The 11,906-nt window shown below is 38.9% G+C and overlaps 1 protein-coding gene across 2 annotated transcripts in view; it reads left to right on the top strand.

The window, feature by feature from the left end:
• Positions 1–14: 14 nt before the first annotated feature.
• The window catches only part of ADK (adenosine kinase), a 498,350-nt gene continuing 486,458 nt past the window's right edge, over positions 15–11,906 (top strand). The window contains exon 1 of one of the 2 annotated variants that reach the window (XM_077778630.1): positions 15–95. In XM_077778630.1, coding sequence (XP_077634756.1) covers positions 31–95 — 65 coding nt within the window. In that variant the 5' untranslated portion in view covers positions 15–30. The remainder of the gene's footprint in view (positions 96–11,906) is intronic. The other variant, XM_077778632.1, reaches the window with a different exon arrangement.

Raw genomic sequence — 11,906 nt, 5'->3', positions numbered from 1 at the left:
CCAGGGAGCAGAAGGGGTGGGAGCTCGAAGATGGCTGCGAACGAGGAGGAGCCGAAGCCCAAAAAGCTGAAGGTGGAGGCGCCGCGAGCGCTGAGGTGAGCGCTCCTCGACAAAGGGTGGAGGGTGACGGCGTCTGCCGCTAACCAGGGCCCACGTGGGGTTTCATGGCCCCGGAGCCGAATGGTGTCCTCGCTGTCGGCATGGGGCCAAAGCACACGACCGGCAGTTCACGGAGCTGCCCGCCAAACTGCTAACCTTTGCCCAGCTCCCGCCCAGTTTGGCCGAGTTGCCGCCTGCTCCGGAGCGGCTCCGGCTGCTCTTGGCCAATCAGGACGCTGGCCTGGGGAGAACTATCCGGCCTTGGGCACGCTGCGGGCGCCACGTGGGAGCCTCCCCCGGGCTGGGCTGTGGCACTTTGGACGACCTGACCCGACCCGAGCAGAGTCTAACGCTGCCATCTCCTATTCCCTGGGGGATACCGAGGAGGAGGCCCAGCGACTGCTCTGCCCGGGGCAAAGACAGAATTCTTGGGATTTTTTCGTAAAGTGTCGCGGAAGGGCGCCTTGACCTTTCTTTTTGTACTTGTTCTGAAAGTTGACATCTTTGAAGGCCATCTGCAGGCTTGGCGGGGCGGTTTTGGGTGAATAGATAGGAAATACTGATATTTCTTTTTACTTTTTGGCAGCAGTGGAAAGTTCTGCCCCTAACACCGGCCTCACATGATGTTGTAACTTACTTATAAAATGTTGTTTGTTAAAATATTACTTTCTGATAAGTATTAAGTGTAACATGGACAGTCCTTGATGATTTTGAAATGTTTGTTGGGAGGCATTGACTTTCATATGTAAAAATAGACATAAATTTATTTAAAACTATTGAGATATTCCTTGATTTATATATACAAGACAAGCCTCATTTTTTCCAACTTCATCCTTCACTTTCAAAAGAATGAAGCATTTGTAAATGAAAGGAGAAGGTCAGTTAGAGGCCCGATACTGTTTTCTCGCTCTTTTGGATGGATGGTGACCAAGTCTCTGCCAGTGCTTTTAATATATTCCTACCACCCCCAAAGGATTAATATGCCTACCTTATGCAAAGAAAATAAACTTATTTTTTTCTTTTGACAACTCAGGATGTTCTGATTTTTAAAAAATGTTTATTTATTTTGAGAAAGAGAGTGAGAGACAATCCCAGGTGCTAACAGCACAGACCCCAACCCCTGAGTGATCCCACTAACGGTGGGAAATCAAGTCTGATGCCCAACCTACTAAGCCACCCAGGCGCTCCAGGATGTTTCCTTTTTATTTTAAGCTTTCAGTCCATAGATTGAAAATAGCAATGGCTTTTTGAATCAGACCTATCTGGGTTCAAGGGCATGTGGTTTCCCTACTCTGCCCATTTCTAGAATATTTCTTTGAAAGGTGTCTCCTTCACAAAGTTTCCGTACCAAATTGGAAGACAGATGCAACTTTTCCTTACTATCCTACTAAACATATGGTCCTTAGATTTTTCCCTTATGTTAATCCATTTTCAAGGCATTTGCCCATTTTACAGGTGAGATCAAAGCTCAATGAAATAATTAGTTAAGGAAATGAAATATGAATCCAGAGCATCTGGGTGCAAGTCCATTGTTGTTTGATTCTAGTCGACTTTTTTTTAAAAATTATTTTTAAAAAATAATTATTTTTGAGAGAGAGCAAGAGAGAGTGAGTGGGGCAGGGGCAGAGAGAGAGAGAGGGATTCACAAAATCTGAAGCAAGCTCCAGGCTCCGAGGTGTCAGTACAGAGCCCGATGTGGGGCTCTAACCCATGAACAGTGAGATCGTGACCTGAGCTGAAGTTGGATGCTTAACCTACTGAGCCACCCAGGCACCCCCACTCCCCCCACCCCCCCCAGTGTCAGCTTTTATATAACCACCCAAGAAATCTTTACTTAGCCCTGGTTATGGATCCTTAAAAACAAAGATAAATAATAATATTTAACATTTAAGTATGTACATATCAGGCACTGTTTCAGCAGTTTATCTGTTTTAGCATATGTGCTGCCAAAGTGAGCACAGCAGTTTATTTGTTTTAACTCATTCAAGCACACAACAACCTTATAAGGTAGATACTATAATTTACATTATACTAAGGAAGAAACAGGCATAGAGAAATTGTAAGTTGATCAAGGTCACGTATCTAATAACAGATGGGGTTGGTATTTTAATCCAGATAGTCTGATTCTCGGCTTGTGCTCTTAATTACCATGTTATACTTACTACAAGCAATTATCCAAAAACTCTCAAGAACTGTTAACTCAGTTTTTGTTTCTCTACTTCTGCTTATTTTTTTTTTTTGTTGTTGTTAATGTACATAACTTTTTATGTTGGTGCAATATATACGTGTATCATACTTAATTCTTTCTTTGTAAGTTAAAAAAATTTATATGCAAGTTAGTTAGCATATAGTATAGTAATGATTTCAGGAGTAGAATCCAGTGACTCATCCCCTCCATATAACACCTAGTCCTCATCCCAACAAGTGTCTTCCTTAATGCCCCTTGTCCATTTAGCCCATCCCCCTTATCGTACTTAATTCTTAAATATATTGAATATATCTTATATGTCATTGTGTTTTTTAAAAATTTGTGTAAGCACTGGGGCTACTGGCTGCTCAGTCGCTACAGCATGTGACTCTTTGATCTCAGAGTCATGAGTACAAACCCCATGTTGGGCATAGAGCTTACTTAAAATGAACAAACAAAAAAACTACCCCCAAATTATACAAATCCTTAGGCAACTAAAAACTCATTTTATATAATACTTACTTGGTGCCACTGTAGACATGAAGTTAAAATATTAGACACTTGAGTACTTGGACAAATCTCTTAATTTTGTGTGAAGACCTTTGGGCATTAGCTTTTCCTACTTCTATTAATTTGGCTTTAAGGGTTGCAGTGTGATAATGCATTTATTGGTTGGACTGCTTGCATTATCTATGATGACTGGCTTGAGAGTTAAGGGACTAGCTACCTGTTTTGGTAATTTTTCAGGAGAGTGGCTTATAAAGCCTAAGCATAATTTAGTGTGTAGAATCAGTGACGAACAAATGAATGTATGATATATGTTTGTAGATGTCAGGGAGAGGAGTTAGAACTTTGAGAATTTCAGTTAGCTCTGGGGTGGTCGTTCTCAACCAGGAGAAATTTTACCTTGCAGGGACATTTGGCAATGTCTGGAAACGTTTTTGGTAGGGAATGCTACAGGCACTTAGAAGTAGAGTTCAAAGATGCTGCTAACCATCCTACAGTGTACATGAAGCCCCCTACAACAACAAAGAATTATCTAGCTAAAATTAACAATAGTGTTGAGACTGAAAAAACTTACTCTAAGGGAGAGTATTTGACAAGTCTAGCCTTCCTTTTTTAAAATATTCATTATTTTTCTAGGTTGGATTGCTTGTCAGGTTGTAGTAGTTACTGAAGTTGCAAAGAAATAAGCAGGCTTTAACATGTTTTCATGTGGGGTTGGGGAACAAAAGAGAATATTAATTGAGTGCCAGATATTATACTAGGTGCTTTATATATGCTATCTCCTGTAATCTTCCCAGCAACCTGTGAGGTAGGTAATACTCCTTGTGTCACAGATAAGGTATTTGGGGCTGAAAGAAGTTGGGAAACATTTCTGGGAACTGATCCCTAGTTGAATATGTTCCATGATGAATACCTGTATTTAGGACCACTCATTTTCTTTTCTCTCCTTTGAAATCTCATCCAAGTTTATTTCTTTAGTGGTCACCTCTAAGAGGACCCTGTTCTTTTGCAAGCTTATTGAACATGTTCCAACTTTGTTTTTTATTTTTCCAGTCAGTCTAAGTGGCTGCTATTTTAGGAATGGTGCTAAATATTAGGTGCTAATATGTAGTGAGGTAAGACCCAGGTACCATGTAAGGGTTGGGAAAATGATACCTGAGATTTCTGAAAGATGACAAGGAGTTAACCAGGTATGAAGTAGGGTGTTTGACTTTATAGAAAGGTTTGTTTGGAGGTAGAGATGGGAGAGAGCTGCCTCTGTAGGGAACTAGAGATGGTTTGGTCTGACTGGAGCAGAAGGTAGAAGGCATCCAGGCTTTGTACTGGACATATACTGGATCATATGTGTGATCTATTGCTATGTCCTTAAGTTGTCAGACCCTAATTTTAACTGTCTGCTGAATATCTCCTTCTGAGTGTCTTGCTGGCCCTTCAAAGTCATGTATATCAAGCGAAATCTGTCTCTTGTCCAAAATGTGCGCCTTCTTCCTACATCTGTTAATGGCACTATCTAATTTCTGTTTCTCCATAGTTTGGAACCTAGGTATTTGCTTCATTTTCCATCCACATATGGTTATCAAAGTTGGTCTTTTCTTCTTTAGTAATGTCTCATAAATGCCTTTCCTTTTCCATTCCTGCTGCCACAACTCAAGTGTAGATTTTATCTTGCTTAGGTATGTTGGCTTCATAACAAGTCTCTCCACTTCCACTGTCAAGTTCTTCCTAATCTCTTTCAGACATAGCTATACTTATTCATCATAGCAAATATTTGCAAGTTCTGAAGTTGATGTTAGGACGGGTTGAATCCTAAGAGCCTACATTATACCTCTGACATTAGCAATTAAAGATGGTCCCAGGTCATGACTTTTAGTAATATTAAAAAGAAAACAAACTGTAATTCTCCAATCAGCAAATACTGAGCTTTTCTCAAATTACTGCTTCCTAAACATTTCACTTCCATGGATTCCTTTTTATTCTTTCCCTCTGTGTCCTGCCTTACTAAGGACCCCGTGTTTTAAAAATTGTATAGTAAATATAGGGAGAAAAGTCTAAGTATCTTAAGTGACCAAGTAATAGTTTTAGTAGCCCCTTCTTCTAAAACACTTTTTTTTTTTCTCTTTCAGAAAATTCTCTGGAAGATTATTTTTACAAACTGAGCACACTGTTCTAGGAGTGGTTTGTTGTGAGGATTAAATGAGGAAAATATATGCAGACTGGAAAAGAGAAAGGATGATTGCATATCCTTAGTGTGTTGCACAGTGTCTAGTCCTTAGGAGTGATTCAGTTAATGTTTGTGAATGAATTATTAGCACAGTATAGAGTGGCACTGATAACCTTCACTTTATTAAACCTTATATTTTAATAATGCAGCTGAAAATTGAAGATGGCTCTTTTTGGATGATACTGTGTGGTGTTCACTTATATTCGCAAATGTAATCTTTTAAGATTAAGGCTTCGGGCTATGAAGGAAAATGGAAAACAAAAGTCACCTGAGGTACTTTATCTGAATGTCCTAATAAGGTGCTTTCCTGGGCATTATATGCTAGGACAGAGTGAGAGGAGGTGGAGAGAGAGCCAGGGGCAAGCCTGCATGATAGTCCTGGGTGTCTAGGGGCATGTGGGAAAGGCTTAGAGCTCAGGGAAAGTGGGATGGGCTGTAGGAAAAAAGATAGGCATTGAAGACCATGTTTCTGATTTTAGGTATAGGCCTAGACTGAGTAACAGTAAATAAAATATAAGGCTGATATGCTACTTTCTACCTGGAATATAGCTCTACTTCCCTTCTATTACTTAAGATGCTGCCTGTGTGCAAAATGTTCACAGTTAAGTGGAATATGAGAGAGAGAATCAAAATTACAAAGAGCGTTTTGATCAGGATGGAAGGCAGTAGAGTAGTGATTAAGAGCATGGTCTTTGGAATCTGACATCTCGTTTGACTCTTGGTCCTTCTTAGCTGGTGATCCTGGAACAGTTGCTTACTGGCCTTGTGCCTGTTTTCTCATGTATGAAATGGGTATAATAATAGTGTCTACCTCAGGGGCGCCTGGGTGGCTCAGTTGGTTGAGCGTCCGACTCCAGCTCAGGCCATTATCTCACGGTTTTTGGGTTCGAGCCCTGCATCGGGCTCTGTGCTGATAGCTCAGATAGCTGCTGATAGCAGGCTGGAGCCTGCTTCGGATTCTGTGTCTCCCTCTCTCTCACTCTCACCTGCTCATGCTGTATCTCTCTCTCTCTCTCTCAGAAATAAAAAAAAAAAACATTAAAAAAAATAATAGTGACTACTTCAAAACATTGTTAAGAGGATTATATGAGAAAATAAATATAAAATTGGCAGTCTGTAAATCTACAATAAATGTTAGCTGTTACTATGGTGCTGTTTATCCTACTATTGATGGTCTACGTTGTTCCAAATGCAGCAATTACAAATTGAAAAAAGTAAACAGAAAGATACAGGTAAGATAAACATATGCAGGGATTAAAACAGGGAGGAAACATGCAATTAGACTCTGGGTTCAGGAGCTGGTGGAAATAACTGTGTAGGGAAACTGGTGTCATATAGTGGATGAAACTGGGAGCTGGACTGGGACTGGTTGAAAAGAAGCCTTTGCCCCTGGCTGTTGTTTTAAAAAGCTGTGAGCCTGGTATAGAGATGGCTGAGCGCCAGATGGCTCAGAGTTGGGAATTGTAATTTCTTCACTATCACATACTGTGAGAATACCAAGGTTGGAGGTCATGGGTCCTGGAAGAGGGGTGACTGACCTCAAACCACTGGAAAAAAGGAAGAGGAAATTCCGAGCTTGCAAAAATAATGAGGAAGAACATTATTTAGAAAATAAGCATGACTGCCGTGAGATAAACTCACTCAAAATCTAATGGAATTACTACAGCAATTTCAAAATGACTTTATATAGTTTAGAGATCTTCAAAAAAATAAAGGAAGTAATAGCCACTAAAGACATGTTATGAATTAAAAATTAACAGATATGAAATAGCTATGTAAAAGAATAAATGGAGTTACTGAAGTTAAAACAAAAAATAGGTTGATCAAACTCTAGATCAAATATATTTGAAGGGAAAATTAGTGAATTGGAAGATAGTACTGAGTAATTCAGTCAGATGTAAAATAGAGAAATTAAGAGAAGGGAATATAAATCGGGAGGCAACAACTTAACATCTAACTGGGTTTTCCAAAAAGAAGAAGAAAAAAAAAAAAGAAATAGTGTGAATGCTGGAGAGGATATATTAGAAGAAATGATGGCTGACAATTTTCCAGACTTTAGGAGCAGTATCCTCTGATTGAAAGGGTATTCCAGGTACACAGTAAGATAAAAACAAAAATCCACACTAAAATTTGGAGATTTTTATCCTAATTATTAATGTGCATAGAAAGAATCTGAAATTTTAGACAACACCCCAATTTTTTTAATGTTTATTTATTTTTGAGAGTGAGAGAGACAGAGCACAAATGGGAGAGGGGCAGAGAGAGAGAGGGAGACAGAATCTGAAGCAGGCCCTAGGCTCTGAGTGGTCAGCACAGAGTCCGATGTGGGGCTTGAACTCATGAACTGCAAGATCATGACCTGAGCTGAAGTTGGACACTCAATTGACCGAGCCACTCAGGTGCCCCAAAGAACATCCAAAATTTAATAGTAGTTATCTCTACGTGGAAACATAGTGGGTTATTTTTGTTTAGTTTCATTTTTTTAGTGTTTTCCAACTTTTTTACACTGCACGTGTATATTAGGACTCTGGATTTTAAGCTAGAGAAACTTGATGTGCACTAAATATGTATTTTGGGTAAGTGCTGAGTAGCTAGATATCATCATTATAGAATGGAACTCTGGAATACAAAGTGAATCTGAAAATTTATAAAGTAAGTAGTATAATGGTTTTATTATAGATTGTAATCTTTTTGTCTATATTTCTGAAATCACCAAATCTCTGAAAGCTGGAAGGTTTAACTTTTTTTTTTTTTTTAATGTTTTTTATTTATTTCTAGGAGATAGAGAGACAGCGTGAGCAGGGGAGGGTCAGAGACAGAGGGAGTCACTGACTGAAACAGGCTCCAGGCTCTGAGCTGGCAGTCAGCGCAGAGCCCGACGTGGGCTTGAACCCACGAACCGCGAGATCATGACCTAAGCGAAAGTCGGACGCTTAACCGACTAAGCCACCCAGGTGCCCCATGTTTAACTTTTTTTAAAAGTTAATTTGGCAGCGCAACTTGATATGAGGCTCTCTGTAGTGTGTATCTGCCTTACACAAATGTGTATGTTTTGTTGTAGAAACATTAGCTTGTTAATGACACGCTTGATGAAACTCTGGGTGGTTTACAAAATATATAGTACATACAGTGTATTATCATCCTAAAAGCCATAAAATTTGGAATCTCATAAAATTTTGGTCCCAAAACATATCTTGCCCAAATAATTCAACAAAAGGATTGTGGACCTTTATTAAAATTTTAAATTGCTTTTAAAACTTTGCTATTGTACAGAAACAATGAAGTTCTCATCAGTTGCTGCATTTTTCCTGAGGTTCCCATTCAACACATCTATGATTTTAAGTATTTCAGAGATCTCTTTTGCTTAGCCCTGCCATAATACTGGTCATGTCATTGAGTTATTATGCTTTTCTTCCTGTATAATACTGACTGACTAAAGATTTTTCATAAGTTTTTGAATCTCAAGATTTAGAAGGCTTATTTCACTGAAGTGGTCTTTACAAACTGAAGTTTCACATACTGCTTGAAAAATATACTTTTTGAATATTTTCCAAAGCAGATTTAAAGTTGCTACTTTCACTCACATGCCTTATTTCTGATGTTTTTGCTTGTACTTGTTTGTACTTGTGGCCTCCTATGATTTGTGTTCATCTAGAAAGCAATGTAATTAGCTTTCAGCATAAGAACATCCGAACATGTGAGTTTCCATTTGCATTTTGGCTTTCATTGCATGCATGCTGATTTCAGAATATTCTGTTTTCTAGAATAGAATAAGAAAATACGTACAGCAGTTTTCAAGAAAGAAATCTTACCTTCTCAAGGCATGTTAGTTTGGTTACCATATTAACAGGCTCTATTTAGCCACATTTAGTTACTAGTAAGTCTTGCTATTTTGCTGTTGCCTTCAAATGCAGGATTATAGACATGAAAGTAGCCTATGTGATCATTAATCATTGATCACTCACAAAATTAGTGATGATTAGAAATGATATTGAAGTGATTACTTGGCTATTTGCCTTCTAGGGGCTGACGTTGAACTTTAGTGCATCCCTGGTAGAACCGTTTCTCAGTAGACTCCATTAACTAACATAACTGATTACCCCCGTCAAAGTGATTCATTCTAGGAGTGCATCTCTTGTCTCCATTATCTTTGGGTAGATTGGATTTATTTCTCACGTAGGCCATCTCAGTATAACAAGAAAGATGGTTGGGGCGTCTGGGTGGCTCAGTCAGTGAAGCATCCAACTTCACTCAGGTCATGATCTCACAGTTTGTGAGTTTGAGCCCTGAATTGGGCTCTGTGCTGACAGCTCAGAGCCTGGAGCCTGTTTCGGATTCTGTGTTGCCCCTTCTCTCTGCCCCTCCTCCGCTCATTCTCTGTCTTTCTCTGTCGCAAAAATAAATAAACACTAAAAAAAATAAAAATAAAAAGAATAACAAGAAAGATGGCATTTCCCCACCCTAAGCCTAAATTTGAGCCCAGCCGAAAAGACTTTTCACATCCATGTATCAATTTTGAAAATACTCTGGTTGGAACTGCCTGGGTTCCATAACCACCATTGAGCCAATTAATGTATCAGAGGTGGGATTTTGGCCAGCTTTGGATATATTCTTACTCCTTATCTCCTGTGTCATGTGCACCCATGTGGATGTGGGTGGGTGTGTGAGCCAGTGGTGTTTGCATGTATGGGGTAGTGGAGAGAGTTAAGGGGGGCACACTAATCAGTAACTCCTCTTGGGTCTTGTAGAGTGAAGGAGGTGATGTGATTCCTTCAGCATGAGAAAAATCCATAGAATAGAAAAATCTATTTCTATAGCATGTATAGAAAATATTTGTGAAAACAAGCAAACAATCGTCCCCCTACTCAAAATCTCATTCCTCAAGGTCTAGCCAAAGTCTGTGTTTTCTATAAAACTCTTCTAATCATCCATCTTGGAAACACCTCTTCAGGCTGTTTGTACTTTAAAATTTGCATTATTGCTGTGTGCATAACGTGCATGTTTTATCTTGCCTACTGCTGCTTGAAGTCAGAAAACCAGTTTAACTGTTAGGGCCTCATAATTAATTACTTCACTGTAATATAACAGACACTAAAGTTTTGTTGAATGAATGAATTCTGAACTCTTTAAAGATGTTTTTGGTATGTTTGTAGTATGCAGTAGTGCAAAATGGATTCATGTGTTATCTGTAAATTCATATCTGTTTATAAGAGTTAGTAGAACCCCTACTTGAAAATATTTCATGGTTCTNCACCAACAGTGTAGGAGGGTGCCCGTTTCTCCACATCATCGCCAGCGTCTAGAGTTTTGTGATTTGCTCATTTTAGCCACTCTGACTGGCGTGAGGTGGTATGGACCTTTCATTTTTCTTGTTATACGGAGTGTGCTTGGGTGTGAAATAAATGTGATACTGCAGGACAGTAGAGGTAAGAGATGCACTCCTAGATTTCATTTCTGTTCTTTTGGTGACTCTAGTGAGCTTTGAGTATAATAATCATTTCATGCATTTGCCCAATGGGAAAATTCCTTTAGAGGTAAATATACTTCTGCATAAACATTTTAGTAAGATCCTGTGGTCAGTGTTTTCTTTTCTAAATATAAAATTGGTTATTTGGTGGAGGAATACATTTCTTTTTTTTATATTTTCTGAAGGAGTGAATTTACAAAGAAGATCTCAGTGACCTATCAGAATGATTAATCTTCTTCCTGTGGGTTAGCAAGTCCTTAATTAGTGAGACTTTGTAATGTAATTAGAACTGTAAAACATTGAGGATTAGCAATACTATTCTTCATTTTGTAGAGTACTGTGTAACATAATATACTATGTAACCAATGGATGATACCACAAGATGGTCTTTTAAAGTAATGGGTCTCTGTTGACTCATCCAGGAGGGGTCACTTGGAAACAAAATATAGCTGAAGAATCAACTTCAGATGTCTTAGGTTTTCTCTAGTTCCTTTAGGCTTGAGATAGCAAAATAAACTGTAATTTTACCCTTTGAGCCCTAGAGCTAAAGTCTGAAAACCCATGTAAGTTTTTGAGTAAACAAGTCAAAATACAAGAAAATTATTTCCTTTAAAAGTAAACAGTTCAAATGTGTTGTCTTTGAAGTTAACCACATGAGAGATTTGAACATTTTCTTGTTTAATAGGCATGAGTGAGGGTAGTCTTAGGTTCCTTCTAATATAGACTTTTTCAGAACAAGTTTCAGAACTTGTTTTTCCTAAACAGAGATGAAATGTTAGTTATCATTTTTAGTTTAGTTTTGTTGAAGATTAAAGCTTATGTTAAGCTGTAGAAGTGATGCAGGCTTACACCCTGGGTTATGTCTCTGTTCTCACACACTCAAAATGAAGTGATTCTAGTACATTTTAGCATTGGACAGATGGCATGTTGATGCACATGAAAGTGTACTAACAAAATTCTACTTGTTTTACTTAGCCGTTGCTTAACCAAATGTATAGAACTGGGTGGTTTAGATTTGAAATAGTACAGTAAAACAATTACAATTACATTATTTAAAGTTAAAAATTTTATTTCCTCTTTTAAAAATTTTTTTTTTAACGTTTTATTTATTTCTGAGAGAGATAGACACATACCGCATGAGCAAGGGAGGGTCAGAGAGAGAGAGGGAGATACAGAATCTGAAGCAGGCTCCAGGCTCTGAGCTGGCTGTCAGCATAGAGCCCAACACGGGGCTCAAACCCATGAACCGTGAGATCATGACCTGAGCCGAAGTCGGACGCTTAACCGACTGAGTCACCCAGGTGCCCCTAAAATTTTAAAATTTTTGTATTTTGAGAGTGAGCAGGGGAAGAGCAGGGAGAGGGGAGAGAAGGAGAATCCCAGGCAGGCTCTGCACTGTCAGCCCAGAGCCCAAAATGGGTCTA

The sequence above is a fragment of the Crocuta crocuta genome, unplaced genomic scaffold (genome assembly GCF_008692635.1).
Source record: "Crocuta crocuta isolate KB4526 unplaced genomic scaffold, BGI_CrCroc_1.0 scaffold167, whole genome shotgun sequence".
NCBI classification, from domain to species: Eukaryota; Metazoa; Chordata; class Mammalia; order Carnivora; family Hyaenidae; genus Crocuta; species Crocuta crocuta.
Note: the sequence above shows the minus strand (reverse complement) of the source record. Positions and strands in the feature narration are given on the sequence as shown.